Consider the following 20,142-nt stretch of genomic DNA (forward strand, 5'->3'; position numbering starts at 1 on the left):
AATCATCTTGCCAATAGAGGGTGGAAAACTTTGAGAGCTCAAGGTATCAGAAGGGGATTAATTATAAAGCTCTGTTTTGCAAAATTAGCATTTATTTCATACCAAATTGCAAATTTCCCTAAAAACTACAGAGCCCGGGCTCTGAAGACCTAGACCCTGAGCTCAGCCTTGCCGTCAGAGTGGCTGCTGCAGCAGCTCTGGCTGTGTTCACGTCCTTAGGCAAGCATGTCAGTGATGTGCTCCGTGGGCGGAAGGCAGTGCCGTGGATGTCCCTGAGGCCAGCTGTCTCTTTCTTTTCTGTCATTTCAGTTCACCAGGGCTGCTATCAGTAGCTGCTGTCCATCCTATTAGACCCCTGCTTTTACTGTCTCTGTAAAACATTTTTTTTTTTCCTTTTTGCTTTTGGGCTTAAGTAGCACCTGAAGAGAGAAGCCTTTTAAGGCCTGGGAGACTGGCCAGTGCCCTTTGTCCTTCTGTTCACCTACTAAAAGGTAGCATTGTTAACCTAATTCAGCGGGGCCCTGACTCAGTATAAACACTGTTCTGTACACCCAGGAAGACTAATTGAATTGTACAATACATCATTTTTTAGCAACAGTTTCAAGTGGATTGTACTTCACTTCCCTGAACACCATGAGGCTTTTTTTCCTCATCGGAGATATTTAAGTGCAGCAGATATTTAAACACAGTGAATACAGCATGGAATTCAGAAACGACTCAATTTTGTCTTTCTGCGTGGAGCTGGAGCTGGGAAGTGCCTGAGGACCCGGCCATGACTGCTTTGTTCTTCCCCGAAGGCCTGGGCCGCCATGCTGTCTGCTGTCTGCTCATGTCTTTGCCTCACAGATGAGAGAACAGAGCCTCCTGCTCTCTGTACCTTCTTGTTTCTGATCGCTAAGGCAACGAAAAGTCTTGGCCAACTCTGGGGGCTGTTTTGTAACCTGGATTTTCAGTTTATTAAGTTCCTTTAACTTTGTCACTCTCTGCAGGATATCATAGGGTCACACTGCACAACAGATATCTCAGAAGTAAATGAACACACACACACACACACACACACACACACACACACGCACACACGCACGCACGCACTTTACGAAATGGTGTACTTTTGTAGTCTTGTAAGAAATGTAAACTTAGAAGTGAGCTTTCCACTTTAAGAAGAAGATAGTGATGCTGAACCTTATGTTTGTGTGTAAGAAGCATTCTTTTAATTAGTGCATAATAGCCTCACATCTAGTAATCACACTTCCGTATTATCCAAGGGGACTTGGTGATTTGGCCAGCCTGCTGTCCCCCCCTCCTCCTTCCCTGTCCATTCTGTCTGTCAAATGAGTTTCCACCTCTAGTTCCACAGCTAGATCCAGTGTCGCTTGCTTCTCCAGGCCTACCTAGCTCTTAGTTCCCCAGGAACGGTGATTCCTCTCCTTTAAGCTACCTGTGAGCCCCACGGCTCCAGTGATGGCAGACTGCATGTGGTTTTTGTTTGGAGTCCTTTATCTTTTGTACTAAATAGCCCCTTGAGGGTAGGGCTTGAATTTTCTTTCTTCATTAGCAAGCTTCTGCTGTGGAATGTAAAGCATAGTGGATTTTCAGTTTTCTTTTTAATGAACAGAGGTGTTTATTTTAGTGATCAGTCCCAGCCTTGCTTCTGGAGAGGGTTAGTGGGAACTTCTGGAGAGGTTTACCTCCATAAGTAGAGGCTCAGCCAACTCTGTATCACTAGGCAGTTTACACCCACGTATCAGGAAACTGGCATGGAGAGAGTCCAGGTACCCACGTGATAGTGCGCTCCGCTATTTAAGTTTCTCTCTCTTTCTCTGGTGCATTGTATTGCCAATGCACTGTTTACCTCTACTTAGAACAATGCCATTAAAAAAAAAACACTCAAAAAAAAAAAAAAAAAAGAGCTGGATGGATACGTTGACTGCATCAGCCCACGTTCACAGCCATTCTTTTATTTAGTCAATTCACTTTCCACATAATTTTGCTCCCTCCATTCTTCCTTTTTTTTCTTGAGAATACCTATTTATTTGTCTTAATATTCCTATTAATATTTTACAATATGTGTAGTTTTTCTGTTTTAAAAGATACTTTTTTAAAGTATTGTGAAATATATGTGCATGCACATATATTTATGTAGTTTTTTAAAGACTATGAGTTCTTTTCCCACATTGCTTGAAATAATTACAGCTTCACAGGAAGTTGAACATGCAGACAGGAAGCATTTGAGTACCTTTCACCTAGTTTCCTCCTGTGGTCACGTCTTAGGTCCCTACAGTAGGATATATAAAACCAATCAAAACAGAACATGACTGGTCTGATGGATCTGTGTGGTTCTGTGCCATCACAGGTGTGGGTTCGTATCATTACTTGCACAGTTGAGCTGTGGAGTTAATGAATGCCTTCCACACTTGCTAGCTGAGCTTCTGGAAGGTGAAAAGAGCCTGCGCTGTGTTTAGTTCCTCTGTGAGCTTCTTCACTTAGCCATGTATAGACATATACACATAGCTTTGTCATTGCAGTATGGTTCCCAGGCAGAGCAAGGCGAGTACTGAAAGCTGGGTGATTCGCCAGCACTGATGGCCGGGGCTTGTTTTGCAGGTGTCCAAGCAGGCCAAGGAGTTCCTGGAGTATGTGTATGAGGAGCCCCTGATCGACATCCAGCAGGAGAACCCCATACTGTACCTCCACGCAGAGCCGCTGGCCACCGTGGTGCGGCTGCGGCAGCAGCTGAAGTCGCTCCGAGCCTACTTGTTCAGCTGCCGGGCAGCAGTGGCGGAGGATCTGCGCCGCAGGTAAGCCGAGAGTGCCAGCCCACCCCAGTTTGTTTTTACTGCCTGCCCAGGACGCTCACTGCTCAGGTACCCCCTGAGCACCTTTTCAGGGCAGTCCTTTCCCAGGTCCGTGTGTCTCCCTCCTCCACCTCCTGCCTCTGGCTCATTTTACTTTCTCCTCTGACCACCTCGGTCAATTGAGTCAAACAAAAATGAACATCACTTCTCAGCCTAACTCAAGGCTTTGAACCCATGAATGAGTGCTCAGAGCAGTAAGGCCTTCCCTACCTGGATGCTAATGTAAGGTCCTACCCCAGGGGCTTTTCACAGGTTCTATAGGCAGGTCTCAGAGCTTTTCTAGGCTTTACTTACTGCTTACCAGCCATAGCACGAGCAGGTTTGAAAAATTTCACAACTAAAAAGCACTTTTAGAAACGTGATTATTCAAATTTTTTTTTTCTATACAAAGTCAAATATACAAACTTTGTAACTGCTACAGGCAGGAAAGCTTGGCATTAAAATGCACATCCTAGACTTCTGTCCTTCACCTTGCACTTGGTACAGGCTGTTCTTCTTTCTGTAACTGAGTCAGCTCATCGTTCATAGAACACACAAGGCCAAGCCAAACTCACATCCTTAGAATGAAGTTGAAACGTGCTTGGTCTCATAAAATTCCATCTTTTACAGTTGTATTTTATGAGCATTTAAATTCTCACCCTTGGCATATACGAACCAGTTTATACTTGAAGTAATTGTTGATGGCATGGATAAGTCCCTAAAATACCTTTTGATTTTTTTTCATTTTAATAGAAATGACAAGCCTCATACATTAGTCATAGTAAATGTTTTTGGAAGTCAACCTACCTGCAAGAACCTTTGGAAAGAATCAAAATGATAGAGATTCAATTAGATCCACAGAAACCAACATGACCTTAGGCATGTGAAGAAACATTTCAGAAACAACTAAATCTAGATAGTGAAAGGGACATGCTCTCCAGATGAGCTCTTAAGAAATAATAATGAAAAGTCAGCTGCAATGGAGTGAAACACTTCTCATTCAGTTACATAGTTGTTTTTCCAGAAAGTAATAGAGACTTATTTTCATATAATCGAGGCAGATCTTAATTTTAAAAGCTCAGAGCTCTTTTGGGGGCCTGGAGAGATGGCTCGGCAGTCAAAATCACGTGCTTGTATTCCGGAGGGTTTGACTCCCAGCAGCCAACATGGCAGCTTACAACTGCCAGTGACCCCAGTTCCAGGGGATCCTTTGTCCTCTTCTGGTGGGCACTGCATACACACGGTGTACATACATGCATGTAGACCAAACACCCATACTCATGAAATAAAAATAAATACATCTAAAAAAAACATCTCAGGACTTTGTTTGAAAGACAGTAGAACTCTGTGTCTTCAATTCATTTAGCAACTGAATTAGAATAAAGACTTTTTTTTCTTAGCCCTCAAAATATTCTTATTTGCTACTTCAGTACTTTTTGGCTTTGCACAGAGTTTATGTTTCTTGTACCTATATTTGCAGATGATACGAACATATGCACATGGTTCTCCTACTAGATCCCTTTCCAGAATGTTTAGCTTTGGTTAAAGTATTCCAAATAGGGCATGCATTTGCAAATTAAATAGAAGACCCCTTCTCTTGTGGATGACTAGCAGCCTCTACTCCAGCAATCTGGTGCTTTGCCCCAGAGTACTATGCCTTATAGCCAGACCACCAAGAGAGAAGTGGGGTTAGGACAGAGGCCGTGAGAGGCTATTCCCAAAGCCATGAGAATGAAGATGGCCATTCTCCTTTCCTTTCATTCACTTCTTTCTTCTGGGCGGGCTTGCTCATGGCCATTACATAAAGCAACGTGTATAGTTTTGAGTGGCTAGACAGACAGGCCGATGGCTATTAAATGTCACTTGAGAGCACTGCACAGTGAGCAAGACCAGTCGTCCACTGAGTGTGAGGAAGACGTCTCCTAATTCGTTTGTCCTTGCTTCCCTATTTCTTCTCATCATGATGTCTAACCAGACCATCCATCCAGATCTACAAAGAGTTTGAATGAGTAAATTAGAGAAAGAATATTTAGTCGGGCATCTCTCTTGGGAAGGCCAGGCTACTCTAGGCATTTAGTACAGTTTCCTTAAGTGAGTCTTTTTCCCTCTCCCCTTCCTGCTTACATCTATTTTAAAACCTTTTTTTGATAAACTCCAATTTTGCTACATTAAAAAAAAGTCTACTTCAGTTTCTGAGATAACTGATAAGTCTTTTCTCTCCCAGAAATTGTTACAAAACTTTATAACTAGTCTAGCTAGTATCACTTTTCCCTCCCCAGTCAAACCTTTACGTTAGCTGCATTATTGACGTTCACAAAGGGGTTCAAAGTCTGCCCAAATGTAGCCAAGTCTGTTCTACTTTCTCCCATATCGTGGACTTCCAACGAAGACTGTTGTTCCACTCCATATAGTCACAGTTGTGGGATGGAGCCTGTTTGCATACTGAAGCATTTGCAAGGTGCTGGTACATAGTAAGCACTCACTTTACAGTATTATTATTATTATTGTTGTTATTATTAATAGTGCTTTCATATCAGATGGTTCTTACCTCTGACTTCAATGTTCCACTGAAAAGCCACTCATGATGTCCCCTCTGCCAGAACTAGTGCAGTTCATTGCTGTATGAGGAGAGACGCACACAGGGAAGTGGGCTAGAAAGCTACTGGGCGTCTGTGTGTGTGGTAGACTGACCCTGAGTGCAGGCAATGCGATATTGTTTCCTAGCGAACCTTCCAAGAAGCCCATTCTCTTTTGTTGAATTTTCATTTTTTTAGGTTCCCTACCCTTCGATATTGTTAAGATGATGTTGGGATAGTACATCCCTGAATCCCGGGACTTAGGTCTGTAGAGGTAAGAGGATCAGGAGTTCAGGGTTACCCTTGGCTATATATAGTGTATTCAGGACCAGTCCAGGCTGCTAGAGATCCTGTCACACTAAAATAAAGTACAGTAAAAATAAATAAAATAATATTTGGTGACTGGATATGGTGGCACACACTTATCATCCCTGCATTTATGAGGCTAAGGCAGGAAGTGTGCAAATTTAAAGCCATTCTGTGCTACACAGAGAGTATGAGTTCTGCCGGGGCTCTCTTGCCAGACTCTGTCTAAATAAACAAGCAAACACAAAGAAAAAAGTGGCAGGCAGGTGAAGACACTTGCTTCCGAGTCCGAGAACCCGAGTCCAATCCCTAGAACCCACGTGGTACAGGAAAGATCCAACGCCTACAAACTTGTCCTTAGCCTTGCACATGCATCCCGTAGCGCGAACGTGTGCACCAACACACAAGCACACGAAGTAAATAGAAAAGATCAGTGTACTAGCGGTAAGTAGTGCTCTTACAGCTTTCTATATATATGGGAAAGTATGTGGACAGGGTGCGTCCTCTTATATTATCTCAAATCTTTTGACCTCTGTTGAAATATGACTGTTTAATGCAATGATCTCTCAGACTTTCTGTGACAGTACTTCCTGCAGCAACCAGTATATCATTTCAGCTCTGCTGTCTTCTTCGTCTGTAAATATAGCTATAAATATGAAAAGAGATTATTACCTACTTAATAAGCTAAAATTCCCATTTCCAGAGCCGCTTCCCACCTGTTCTTTCATTTCTATAGAAAGGAGATTTTTAATAACAAAATAAGCCAACAATACCTTTCCAGATGCCAAGCTCATTCATAGTGTACATTTTAGGGTCCCTCTTTAAGCAGAGGACAGAGCATCTCAGGGCAGGGAAAGACGCTGGACCAGTTAGGGGAGAATGACTATTCTCAGACATTCATAAAGAGATTAACAGAGGGAGGTGCTGATGGGGAACAGGGAAACAACAACAGAAATCCCCGAGAATTCGGTTCCTAACTAGTCATAAAAGGCATTTTCTTCCTGCCCGGTCTGACTTCAGAATGAGAGTGGTCATTAATCATCAGCAAGTAAGCCTAACATGCCGAAGACCTGTCAGCACCGTATAAACAGAGTAAAGCAAACTGTTAATATTGCTGTCTCGAGAAAACTGGAAACAGACTGATTAATCGTATTGGCGCTTGACCGCCAGGGAGCCAGCTTCGGTCTCTGCCTTATTAGGGAAGTCACAGTTTGCTTTTAGGCCCCTTGTTATTATGACTGTACGGTTTTCATCCTCACTGTTTTTGTTATTGTTGTTAAATGGATGTCTCGTTCTCGAATCTCTGCTGCAAATCTTGACTGGCAGCACTGATTAGTGTAGAACGAGTCAGTGTCTTCTATGAAGCCTCAAGTGTTTACAGCGCTGACAGTCCTGTTTCTGATGACTCCCAGATGGTGACCCTGCTGAATTAGCTCAAGGCCTCGTTAACTCTGTGTTGTTAGAAGAGTTATTTATCGTGTCCACACAGGAAGGTGTGTGAAGAACTCTGGGAAATTGAGGCGGTGTCAGGAAGCATGGGATCAGTAGCCATTAAGGGACATGTTTTGGAGGAACATGAGGAAGAACTGCCTACATGTTCAACTCAACTCAGGGATAGGAGGATAGGTGTAAATCAGAGGTCCAGAACGGGAGGAACCTCAAGGCTAAATTTGGCCAACAGACCTGTTTTGTTTAGCCTTACAGGGATGGCTTCCACTAAGCTCTGAAATGACATTTTAAAAGTGGGAGTTCCCATAAAACGCTTACACCACATGTGCCCATACACACACACACACACACACACACACACACGCACGCACGCACGCACGCACGCACGCACGCACGCACGCAGCTTCCCACTTCTCTTTGAAATTCTGAAGCTCTCCTTGCACAGGGCTTCCCTCATCCTTATGTAGCAGAAATCTGGCTTAGATCTAGGACTCTCTGCCTTACTGTAGCCTCAGCTACTCCCGTTGTCCCAGCAGCTCCAGGAAGGTCGAATAATGCCTGGCTGTTTCTTAATCCCAGCCCGTCCCATTCATTCACAGAGGTTCCGGGGTTTGTAGGCATTTGAGATTTGTAGCCCTGGATCCGTAAGCGTAAATGATAAGAACACTGTATCTTGGATACTGGAGCCCCAGCTCTCATTTCAGGTTGAGGTACCAAAGGCCGGCAGCATTCTTAGATTTTGTTCTGTCAAAAGACAAACATGAAGGCGCTTATAGAGCTAGCAGAAACAGTATGAGGTCAATTTGGACATTTCTCACAGGTTGGGTTGGGGGTAGGCTGGTACACATGCTTCCCTGGAGTAGCAATTCCAGGTCACCACAAAGCTAAAGATTGCAGCTGGGCCACCAAGACCAAAGAGGCGACAAAAGTAATAATGTAATAGCACCAGTGCAGGTGGCTTTATAGGCCCCGAAGTTAGACATTCGGGCCCAGAGCTCACCTCTGTAACAGCGCTCAGAGCTGGTCATCCCACCTATAAATGAGAAAGCCTAAAGGTAGGGGGAAGTACCTGGAACAGAGGATGTGCTCGGTAATGTTAGCTGGCCTGTTTTCAAATAAGCATTGAAACTCAGGAAGGGACAAGAGCTAAACAAGGAGGAAGAGGCAGAAGAAGCTGAGCCTAGAGGCATCAGAGAGCCTGGGTCTTTCCGTGTAAAGAGTGCATCATTAGGAGGGTCCCCAGATGTGGACTGTGGCCCTGCAGTGACGGCACAGAAAAATACCTCAGAACATGTCCTGGTTGTTATAGCACATTTGACTAACTAATACCTTGTCCTTGAGTAGCACTCTCTCCCACCACTGCCTACGCTGTGTCTTCAGGCATCCCTTTGACTACTAAAACTTAAAGAAAACCTCCCTTTTCTCTTGGCCCACTCACTTACTTGACCCCAGACTGGGAATTACATTCTTTGAAGACATTGTGATTTCTGCAGACTCCTTTTTTGGTGACCCTCTGACCATTGTGGCTCCTTTCTCCTGGGTCTGTCGTCTTCGTGGCCTTCTTTATCCTCCAGCTGTTTGAGTTCCCATCTGCACCTTTGCTGCCTCCATGCCTCCCTCTGGCTCTCTAACAGCAGGCGTGAGAGGCCACACCTCCGCTGCCTTTCTTCGTGTTCCCAGTTCCTAACTGGAGGCTGTCAGCAGCCCCGTGCATGCTGGAAGGTCCCCTTTGCTCAGGACCCTTGATGGCCAGCTGCAGGGAGAGCGTCATCATCCATCTACAAGTGTACAGTGACTGGGAAGAGATCACCACCAGCTTGTGTCTCTAGCCGCCTACTGGCTGTTTCCACTGATGTATGTGTCCATAGAAGTCACTGAAGCCTGAAAAAAACACATCTATGTAACCTCGTCCATTTCACTTCATTTCACATTGTTTTCTTACTTTTCTATAGTCTGAACTCTGTAAGCTTTGCTTTAAGGTTCACTAAGAGCTAGTCACATGCTTCTTTTACTTTTTGTTCCTGTCCCCGTGTCTGGCCTCTCGTCACCTGTTTCTCTAGTTTGCTCATTGGGCATCCTGGTTCCGCTGGATCCCGTAACTAGTCCAGGTAACAGCAGTCCAGCCATAGAGTGACTGACTAGACCGTATATAGCTCAGCCACCTGCAGACTGTGACAGCACTCCTGGTGGTCATCTGGTCCCTGTGATCTGACCGTGACTACTTGTATGGCTTCATCTTTCACATGGCCCCTGGTGGATCATAGATACCCCACCCAGCCACTCTCAGCCAGCCTGCTCAAATGCTGCCTCTTCCTGTCTCTGTTCAGTGGTCTCTTCCCCAGTGATCATCTGGACCACTCAATTGATGCTTAGGTGCCCAGTGCTTTACATCTCTTACTGACTCCTGGAAGGCTCTTAGAGGACAAGGTTGTTCTGCTCTGTGTTAGAGCTAAGATAGAAACCTGATCAGTTAGCTGTACAGTATGAGCTTATCCATCATTAAATTTATGCCATTTAACACTTTTCAGAATTCCTTACAGTTATTAGGATTTTTATCAATTAGAGAGACTTCCCCGGAAATCTATAATTTTTTTTTATAGCAGTCCCTTTAGGCACATAGGACAAAGGATACTTAGAAAAGAAGGAAAGGACTGCAGCTGAGAGGCTCTGCCTTGCCCTCAGAGAATGGCTAGTGAGCGGCAGAGCCCAGCTGGAGCTGGGTTTTCTCATGCTCAGATCACTGCTACTTCCCCAGTAAATGATGGTGACATCCGAGGTCTCCATACTCTTTAAAAAATGAGGCTGGCTCTCACTATGTAGAACAGATTGACCTTGAACTTTCAGTAACCCACCTGCCACTGCCACCCCGATGTGCGTCACCACTCCTGGCTGATGCTGCCAAGAGGACTCTCTCTCATTCCTCCGGAAGACTTGATTGAGGTCCTTTAGAGAGTATGAAGAAGGACAGGGCGGTCGGCACACAGTGGGGAGCGGGAAGGTAAGATGGCTGACTGGTGGGTGCCTGGGCTCAGCAGCAGGCTCTGTCACCCATGGGGAGCCGGGAAGGACACTGGCTTAGTGCTAGCAAATACATTTTATATAGGTCACCATTTGCCAGATCCGGAAACTTAAAACAGAAGTATAGCAGTGTCTGCAGGGTTGCTTCATGTATGTCTCTAGCCAAAACAGACACTAAAAACAAACAAAACATTATTATTTCTCACTATCGTTTCATATAAGAATATGATAACACTAAAAAAACCCTAAGAACTTTAAAAAAGAAAATTAATTTTAAAAGCTTTCAACTGTCCCCCTCACCCCCCATTTTACGCTAGGCCACTGAAAACATCCCTGAGATGGATACCAGCTGCTGGACAAGCTTCTCTTAGATCCCATGTTTCTCTTCCGAGCACTCAAATCATCCCATTCTGGGAATTACATGGCTGCTCCCGTAGTTCCCATTCTCTGTCATTGGAAGTATGAGTTGGGTCTTGATAGGCTGGTAAAGCCCAGGTGCCCATTGTGAAATAAATCTAAACTCTCTTCTTTCCGATGCTGGCCGAGGGCAGTCAGTACCTTCAAGCCTGGATTCCTGGTGAGCAGCGCAGGGTTGGGTTAGTGTCAGGGAAGGGAAATGGGGGCCTGCTGTTTGTCAAGTTCCGTCTTTGCTGGGGGCTCTGAAGCAGCATCTGACTTGACTTTCTTCTTCCTCATTAGTCTCCTTTTCTTGTTTCACATTGTATTTGAGATGGTGATTGTATCTAGTATGAGTTCCCACCAAAATGTTAGATTTACTAATCAATAGGTGCTTTCTGCCATGCAGATTGCTGGTTTTATTAACATTATCCTGTCTGGATCTTGTGAGGCCCCCTTCTGTTTTACCCAGAATTATTTAGGTTTTCTAATGAGTTCACTGGAAATTTGAGGCTAAGTCCAGAGGATGAAATGGCGTTTCCACGGTTAATAGTATCTCAAGTTTCCTATGTCCAAACCAAGCTCGAAATCTCTGTCCTACCTTCTATTGTAAACCATCCTGTCAGTGGAAGTTTCTGTCCTGCAAGCCACTCCCAAGTAACCACACAGAGCCTTAATATTAACTATAAATGTTCAGCCAATAGCTCAGGCTTGTTACCGCCTAACTCTTACATTTAAATTAACCCATATTTCGTTTCTATGCTTTGCCATGTGGCTTGGTACTTTTTCTCCGTGTGGCATGCTCATTAACCAATGAGAGTAATGCATATTCACAGTGTACAGAAGGATTATTCCCCAGCACCACCCTCTTCCCTATGTCACTTCAGGACACCTCCGTCCATCCATTTTCCCAGGCCAAACACTTCCTTTTGGCAAACCCTAGCAGCTTCATCTTCAAACTGTCTCCTCTTTCCCACTTTCGGTGCTGATACCTGGTCCAAGGCACTGTTGTGTTCTCCTGGATTGTCGCAGTCACTGGTCCCCTGCTTCAGTCTGTTCTTAAGATTCTGGCTGCAGATAATGTGCAGATTGTGTGATGTCACTTCTGGCCCAACTAATCTAATAGCTTTACCTTCCACTCCAAGTCAAAGCCAAAGCTGCACAAAGTCTTGTCCCCATTAAGTCTCTGTTTCGCCTCCCACCACTTCCTGCCTCTGTTCCAGTCAGACTGGCCTTTCTGTTGGTCCTTAAGCAAACTAAGAAGGCTCCTGCCTGAGTGTCTATATCACCTGCTTGCTCACCTCTTCTAGGTCTTTATGCATCATCACTTTAAAGAAGCATACTTGACTGTATTTTGAATTCCCACCAGTGTGCAACTTAGCATCCTGCCCCTAATCCCTCCAGTCTTCTCTCATTGCTTATTCACAGCTGGCATGGTATGGTATTTTGTCTTTGTTCAACGTATGCTTCTGCTCTTCCCCTAAGAGGTAAGCTACACCAGGCCATGGCTTTTTGGGAATACATGGCTGTATCCCCAGGGCCTGGAACAGCACCTGATATGGAATGGAGACTAATAAATATTTTTGTTAGTATATAATATATATATATATAGACATATACAATAAATATATGTTGAATAAGTTCATTAAGTAGATAAAATACTGTTATCAAGATTCAACTACACAATTTCATGTGGTCAAACTGGGTTTTACTTGTTGCAATAGCTATGATTCATCATAGAAAACAAAAATAAGAAAGCACCCACTGTTCTCCACTTCTGAGCATTGTTTTCTAGAATTTTGTCTCTGTCCATGCTTCTTTCCCATTAAGATGGTTTCATTGTATATTTTTCATGTAATCATGTCACTTAGCTGTACACTTTTGAGATAGGGTTCCAGTCTATACTCAGGCTGGACTTAAAATCCTGACATTCCTCCTGCCTCAGCCTCTCAAGTTCTGGGATTACAGGTCTGAGGCAGAATGCCTGACAGAACATCTTTAATGTCAGTAAATGTTAAAAAAAAAAAAATCATGAATTACTGAGTGAAACTGCTATTTTGTTGTGTTCCTAGGCATAAAAGAATATTACTGTTGAGTACTACACTCAGAAAGAGTCCTAGGAAATAATGAGATGGTAAAATATCTTCCTCCAGAGCCTGGGAGAGGATGGCTTCCTGGGCAGAGTACTTGCCATCCACCGTGCAAACCTGAGTTTGGATCCCCAGCACTCATGTAAAGCTGGGCATGATAGTACATGTCTGTAACCCCAGTGCTGGTGGGGTGGAGACAGGCAGGTCCCTGAGGCTACTGGTCAGCCAGCTTGGCAGAAGTGATGAGTTCCAGGTTCAGTGAGAAGCCTGTCTCAAGCTAAGGTAGAGAGTAATAGAGGAAGATAGCCAGTGCCAACCTCTGGTGCCCAATCACACGAACACACACACACACACACACACACACACACACACACGCGCGAGCGCGGGAGGGGTGCACAGTAAGTGGAAGGAATATTTGATATAAAACACTGCATTCTATTGTGATGCAGATATACTTTATTTAGGGTTGGGGAGGTGGCTCAGTGGCTAGCGTACTTGTGACACAAGCCTCAGGACCAGATTGTGGGTACCAGAAAGCTGTGGAAATGCTGTCTGGCCCGGCATGGTGGCCAGCGAGTAATTCTAGCCTCAGAAGGCAGAGGCAGAACCCTCAGACCAAACTGGCTAGCAGGACTAACCATGTCAGTAAGCTCTGGGTTTGATAGAGAGCCCTTGACTCAATGAATAAGATGCAAGAATAATTAAGAATGTTTCCCCACATCAACTTTCAGCCTCTACAAACACACACATACATGCACACACACATGCACGCACGCACGCACGCACACACACAATGGGGAGTTAGAGAAAAAATGTGCTTAATTTAAGAGGTTAATTTATTATGAACACACAGATCTTAAAATCCACCCAGAGTATGTTTTGTGTCTCTGATCTTAGGAATATCTTGTTATAAAAATATGAGATCTAAGTGTGCAAAATGTGGTTAATACTGAATTTTAGAAGAGTAAGTCCATTCAGTAACAGTACTATCATAAAGTGTGTGTGTGTGTGTGTGTGTGTGTGTGTGTGTGTGTGTGTGTGTAGAGGCATTCACGTGCCACAGTGCCTGTATGAAGGTCAGGTTCTCTCCTACTGCCTTATGGGATTTTTCTTTTCGAGCAAATGTAGAAATGTTGTTTGCGAGTGGTCTGTCTTCCTGTTTTCTTGTAGTGCCTCCCTTCTTTGGCGTTCTCCAGAGGTCTCATTCAGCCAAAAATATATGTTAGATATTTCATGTACAAATACACATATCAATATCATAAATCTAAAATGGAGCTAGAGACGGGCTGCAAGACAGTGCCATGCCATAGTAAACAGATTAGTAGGCTTTGAGGAAGGAGTGCTGGGAAGGCGTGTATTAAAAATACTAAACTGTATATATGTACAACTCTTTACTGAAAAATACTTCAGAAAGTTAGGAGTAATTTTGTCTTATTCCAAAATTAAATTATATATATATATATAGATATAAATATATAGATATATAGATAATTTTTAATCTATATATCTATATATATATAAATAAAATTACCTAAAATCATTTTCTGGAACATTGTAGGAAAAGTATGACATTCTTGTTCCTATTTAAACTACTTTAAGAATTTGAGCCAGGGTATATAAAAGTGATGTGATCTGTCACTTTTATAACCAAACCCCAGAATAATCACAGCCTAAATTACTTCCCAAGCATCACTACTCCAGTCTTTAGATTGTTGCTAAGTAGCTTACACATACTTTCTGAATGACCAGGTAAAAGAAACCCTTATTTCTTGTAACTGTCTACTCAGATATAATACCTCGTGCAATCTTGCCACTTTTTCAGCCAATGAGATTAGCAAAATGAGGTATCTAGGGAAATGATTGAAGCTTATTTCTTCAATGTGGGTTCTCATCGAAATACCTGCCTTTGATTTCAAATTGTTTTTCCATTAGCTCGGAGCATAGCTGGACGCATGAGTCCTCTCCACATCCAGCCTAATGTAACTATTTCAAGAGAGTTTGCAGCTCCTATCTTGAACACCAAATTGCTTCTTCCTGGGATGCCTCTCAGTGCTTTTTACACATTCCGACGTGGGTGCTTGTGCCCTCCAAACCAAAGACACAGTGGTCCTGCAACTCACTACAATTTTCCTACCCTGGATCACATATTCCTGAAAAACACAGTAGTAATGTGTGAATAAATGGCTTTCTTTGTAAATCATCCCTTACTCACCTCTATCTATTTTTCTTTGAGGCCCTTATTATTCAGAATCAAATTCTGGAGGTTTGCATTTGGCATTATCTTTTTGATTGTGTATGTGAATATGTATGTTGCAGATTTTTTCTTTAAAGCCTGTTTGAATTGAGATATTTCCATTACAACACCCCCTTCACTTTAATCATGTGTGCATGTGTGTGTGCGTGTGCATGTGTGTGTGCATGTGCATGTAGAGGCCAGAGGACAGCCCAGGGTGTTATTCCTCAGAAGCTGTGCAGCTTGCTTTTTGAGACACAGCGTGTCATTGGCCTGGGGCTCACTGATTCAGCTAGGCTGGCTGGCCAGTGAACCCCAGGGGTCTCGCTGTCTTTGCCACCCCCCCACCCCCACCCCCACCCCCCGCCAAAGTACTGGAAGTACTTGTGACCACAGCTGGCTTCTTAAAAAACATGTTCTTATTCTTTTGACAGTTTCATACATGTATATACCAAATTTAAATCATTTTTATCCCATCACCTTCTCTCATTGAAAGCTTCCTTCTTCCCCCAAGGCTCCCTCCACTTTCATGTCTTTGTGTGTGTGAGCCACTGAGTTTAATTAGCGTTGCTTGAAGGAGCATGGGCAGGAGGTTATTTACCAGAGTATAGGCGACTCATGGATGACCATGCTACTAAAGAAAGTGACACCTGGCCGGGCGGTGGTGGTGCACGCCTTTAATCCCAGCATTTGGGAGGCAGAGGCAGGCGGATCTCTGTGAGTTCGAGGCCATCCTGGTCTCCAAAGCAAGTTCCAGGAAAGGCGCAAAGCTACACAGAGAAACCCTGTCTCGAAGAAAAAAAAAAAAAAAAAAAAAAAGAAAGAAAGTGACACCCTTCCCCCAGCTGCTGTTAACTGTCAGTAGTCCTTCAGGGGACCAGAGAGATAGCTTAGGACTGAGAGCATATCATGCTCCTCCACAGGACCTGAGATTCTTAACAGCCACATGGGGCGGGGGCCTCACAACTGCCTGTAACTATAACTCCAGTTCCAGGAGCACCTACACTCATGTGCATACACCTACACATAGTTAAAACTAATTTTTAAAATCTTTAAAAGTAAAAGAACACTCAAAAATCTACTTAAAAAATAAAAAGATCCCTCAGAGAGGGATGAATCATATTCCCTCCTATGATGAAATGTTGACAGGCCCAATGTTATGCACATCTGTGTATGCACAGATCTAGTGAGTTTGTGAGAGTAGCCACCACATCATGTCCAGAAGGTATCTTCTGTAGGTCACTTTCCCATCTTCCAGTTCTGCTATTTTTTTTTCCGTCTTTTTTTTTTTTTTTTTTTTTTTTTTTTTGTCCCCTCTCCCACGATTTCCTAAGCCTTGGAGAGAGTGATGCTGATATCTCATTTCGGGCTGAGGACTTCACCATCCCTTATCCTAAGCACTTTGACTGGTAACAGTTTCTGTGTCAACCACTTCCCGTGCAGTAAGAAACTTCTCCGACAATGGGCTAGAGCTGCACTCACCCATGGAAATAAACGAGTATTTAGAAGGCATTTGATCACGTTTGTTTATCAAAACTATAGTGGTGAGTTTCCCCAGGGCCTATGATCTCCCCGCTCACAGTTCTTGATCCGGTTTACAGCATATGTTGTGTTCCATCCTGTGGGTCAGGCCTTGAATCCGATCAGGAAGTGGTGGGTTGCCCCCATAACACTCAGTGCCTGGTGTCTTGATGTATGTTCTGGGGACTGAACTCAAGTCCTCCGGCTTATACAGCAGGAATCCTGCCAACCAAGCCCTCTTTCCAGCCCGAGTCTTTGGGTTTTTAAGTGCCTGCCAGTTGTGTATCTCTGAGAACTGAGCTTCCTGGATGAGTTCCATACATTAATAATTCTATCAGAATCTTGTGAAGAGCCCGCTTCCCTCAGAGCCTGACAGTCCTTTTACTGTCATGAGTATGGGGCTTGGTGGGAGTTGAAGTCCTCGGAAATTAGTCAGGTTAAATGAGTCTTGATTTATTTAACTTAATCTCATAGAACAAAATGAAATGAGGTTCTCTAGCTTTTTTTTTTTTTAAAGACTATTGCCTTTGATTTCTTAGGCAATTATCTCCGAATGTTTAACCCCAAGTGTCAGCTAATATAAGGGCTCTGAATCCTACATGACCTTTTTCCTTTTTCGTTTTCATCTTTTCTCACTTTCCTCATTAGAACAAGCTATAAACGAAGCCTAAGTTACCTTCCCAGTATGTCAGACGGTTCCAAAGATGATAAAATAGAACCGTTGCTACTGGATCTGGATGTGCTGGCTGATGGCTGCGGTCCTCTGGCGGGCTTCTTCAGGCTTCTTTGGTACCGGAGAACTTGATGTTGCTACCTGTCAGTGATGGGGTTTCCTTTGATGGATGAGACATGGGGAGTTGACTTTCCTTATCTCTTTAGTCCTTTGGCTTGAGTGGCAGGACCAGCTAGATGAATTTGCATTGCCATGGGCAGGGCATGTGGTTGGCCTGCCACGGAAATGCTGCTGGGCCTGATGATTAATGGTGTTATAGTGCAGGGAGGTCACTGAATGCATAGAAAGCCCGAAGGAAGGTAGCAGCCTCATCTGACAACAAAAGAGATCTTTTGCGGCAAGGATCCTGTTTACTGCAGGACTGTGACGTCAGATAACCTTTGCTTAGTTTGTAGCTTTGTGATCCTAATATGGTGAAATTTGGAAGTTACATGGGTGAAATTAATAAACACTACCTTTTACATAACATTTTAATAAAATTAAGAAATTGTGTGTGTGTGTGTGATGTGTGTGCATTCACACACGAGCCTGTGTATTGGAAAGAACTTCCCGTTGGCTCCACACCCCCTTTCCTGTAGGTCTTTCTTGGGCAGGCTCTGTTCTTTACCCCTATGTCTGTGTTCCTGCTGCTGTATTGACTTCTTTGTTTTCGCTTATAAGTATGCCCACGTCTCTCCCATTCTTATCTCAATCCTATATCCTTCTTTAGCAGTGGCCCACTTTCTCTCCTGTCTTTCTTTTTTGGTTTTTTTGAGACAGGCTTTCTTTGTGCGATAGGCCTGGCTGTCCTGGAACTTGCTTTGTAAAGCAGGCTGGCCTGGAACTCACAGAGATCCACTTGCCTCTGCCTCTGCCTCTGCCTCTGCCTCTGCCTCTGCCTCTGCCTCTGCCTCTGCCTCTGCCTCTGCCTCTGCCTCCCGAGCACTGGACCACCGCCCAGCCTCTCCTTTCTTTTCCAGCTAAGTTCTGAAGAGTGGCCTACCATCCTCCCCTCTGCAGTATGCTGTCTTTATCCTCTGCAAACCGTCATCTGGGGTCCCTGATGAGTCCTGTTTGCCTTCCTCCCGTTGTCTGACCCCCACCACCTCGTGTGCGGTGGATTCCTTTGCTCCTTGAGATCCCCTTCCTCAGCCTCCCTGCTGCTGCACTTCTTCTCTGTCATTCTCCCTGTCGAAGGGCTCCTTCCCAGGCTTCTCCGTGTAAACGTCTTTCTGGCACTCTTTCTCAAGGGTCCAGTCATTTCTGTTTCCCATCTGTGCTGTCCTGGGCTCCCTTATAATCATATCTCTACCTGAAACCCACAGACTGGAGACAGGAATCTCCTGCCTGGAAGGCTCTGCAGACTCCAGTAGGTCACGCCCACAGTTCCCAGCCTCTCCTCCAACAGCCCAGCAAGAGGGCTCCTTTTCCTGCCTCTTTCGGCAAACACAGCTTACAGTTACATCCTTGACTTAGTGGGGAAACTGAGTAGTGCAGTCTTCTGTGTGGCTCACTGTGGCCTGAAGACTGAGGTGAAGAGCTTTCTAACCCTGAAATTCTCTGTAGACCTCTTTATTTCTCATCTAGTCTTTAAACAAAAAGACTCCTCCCTTCAGCCCCCTTCTTTCCCCTTCTGCTCTCCTTGATCTTCTAAAGTCGCAGCCCTCAGCATGTCCTTGTCTTCCTTAGGGCACTTCTGTGGCACCCCATTTCTTCTTAAGTAGATTCAGCATGACAAGACACACACATGCACATACATCCTACTGGCTGGATACATCCTAACTCTCTAAGCTCACACTCCGTGGTATACCCTCCCAGACAGAGAACCAGAAAAAACAGCCTACCCAGGAGAGATTGAGTATAGCCCCAGGCATGCTCCAACCTTTGGGTGCCAACTACTGCTCCATCCCTCCACCCGAAATGCCACCCACCTGTCCACTCCACTTCTCATTAACTCCTGACTTCCCATTCTTGGAGGCCTCTCCTGACCAGGTGCCCTGCCAGCTTCCTTCACCCCGCATGTGTACCTGTATGTTTAAAATCTATGTCTTCCCAAATCCTCAGGGGCAGGGATACTGACTTCTGCATAGTGTGAGCTCAACATCTGCTTCATGCAGTGAAATATGTGCTGATTTTAGATTCTGATTTTAGGGTCTTAACCACAGTGACAAGTTGCAGAGGTATCTGTTAAATGCATAGGAGATAAAACAATCAGAAGTATTTTCTGGTCATGAATGCAAGAAATCACCCATGCTTTATTGAATGGATTAATGGTGAAATTAATGCTGGCATAAGTATCTTTAAGGGACACCAAATTTTGCTTCTCAGACATGAGTGGTTCTACCAGCATAGTCCCTTAAGTGACTACATCTCCTCAGGTGCCTTCCCCTTGGCAGATCTGCCTCAGGCATCTGACTGCTGCAGGAGCAGGCCCTGTATGACTAGGTCCTCTATACTCCAGCTCCTACTCAGAATTTAAGAAGAAATGACTCCAGGCATCCCTGCTAGTTCAGTCCATTTTCTCAAGAGCCTGTATCTGATGGGCCAACTTACATGATCCAAGCCACAGCAGAGCAGCCCTTGGTGTCATGTAGATAGGGAATTGCCATGGTCTGCCTATCATGATCTTGACATTTGTGTCTTTACCCTGTCTTTCCTCTGTGGTTAGTATGCCTGAAGGAAACAATTTAGAGAATGTGTCCCCAGTTCAGTTTATTTCCAGGGAGAGGTGAGACAGGGGCAGCAAGCCATGTCTGCCCTGTGGCCCTGCTGTGGAAATCCATATGCCTCCTCTAGGCACAGGAGCATAGCCCTGTCTCTAATGTCTGCAGGAAAATCCTCTTTCATTTACATTAACAAGCATCTCTACAGGAGATGCATTTTAACAGGTCCCACCTGCCTCTCTCTGGAAATTTATTCCCCCATTTGGCATCAGTGTTTTTAGTCACAACTTCCTTCCTCTTGGGGAGAAGGGCTGAGTGACATTATCTCTCGTAAAAGTCTATAT

The 20,142-nt window shown here is 44.4% G+C and overlaps 1 protein-coding gene across 1 annotated transcript in view; it reads left to right on the forward strand.

The window, feature by feature from the left end:
• Plekhm3 (pleckstrin homology domain containing M3) overlaps positions 1–20,142 on the forward strand; it is a 141,045-nt gene that overhangs the window by 49,845 nt on the left and 71,058 nt on the right. Inside the window, exon 4 of the mRNA XM_059278095.1 lies at positions 2,605–2,798. Within this exon, the coding sequence (XP_059134078.1) occupies positions 2,605–2,798 (194 nt within the window). The remainder of the gene's footprint in view (positions 1–2,604; positions 2,799–20,142) is intronic.

Source organism: Peromyscus eremicus, chromosome 13 (genome assembly GCF_949786415.1).
Source record: "Peromyscus eremicus chromosome 13, PerEre_H2_v1, whole genome shotgun sequence".
NCBI lineage: Eukaryota > Metazoa > Chordata > Mammalia > Rodentia > Cricetidae > Peromyscus > Peromyscus eremicus.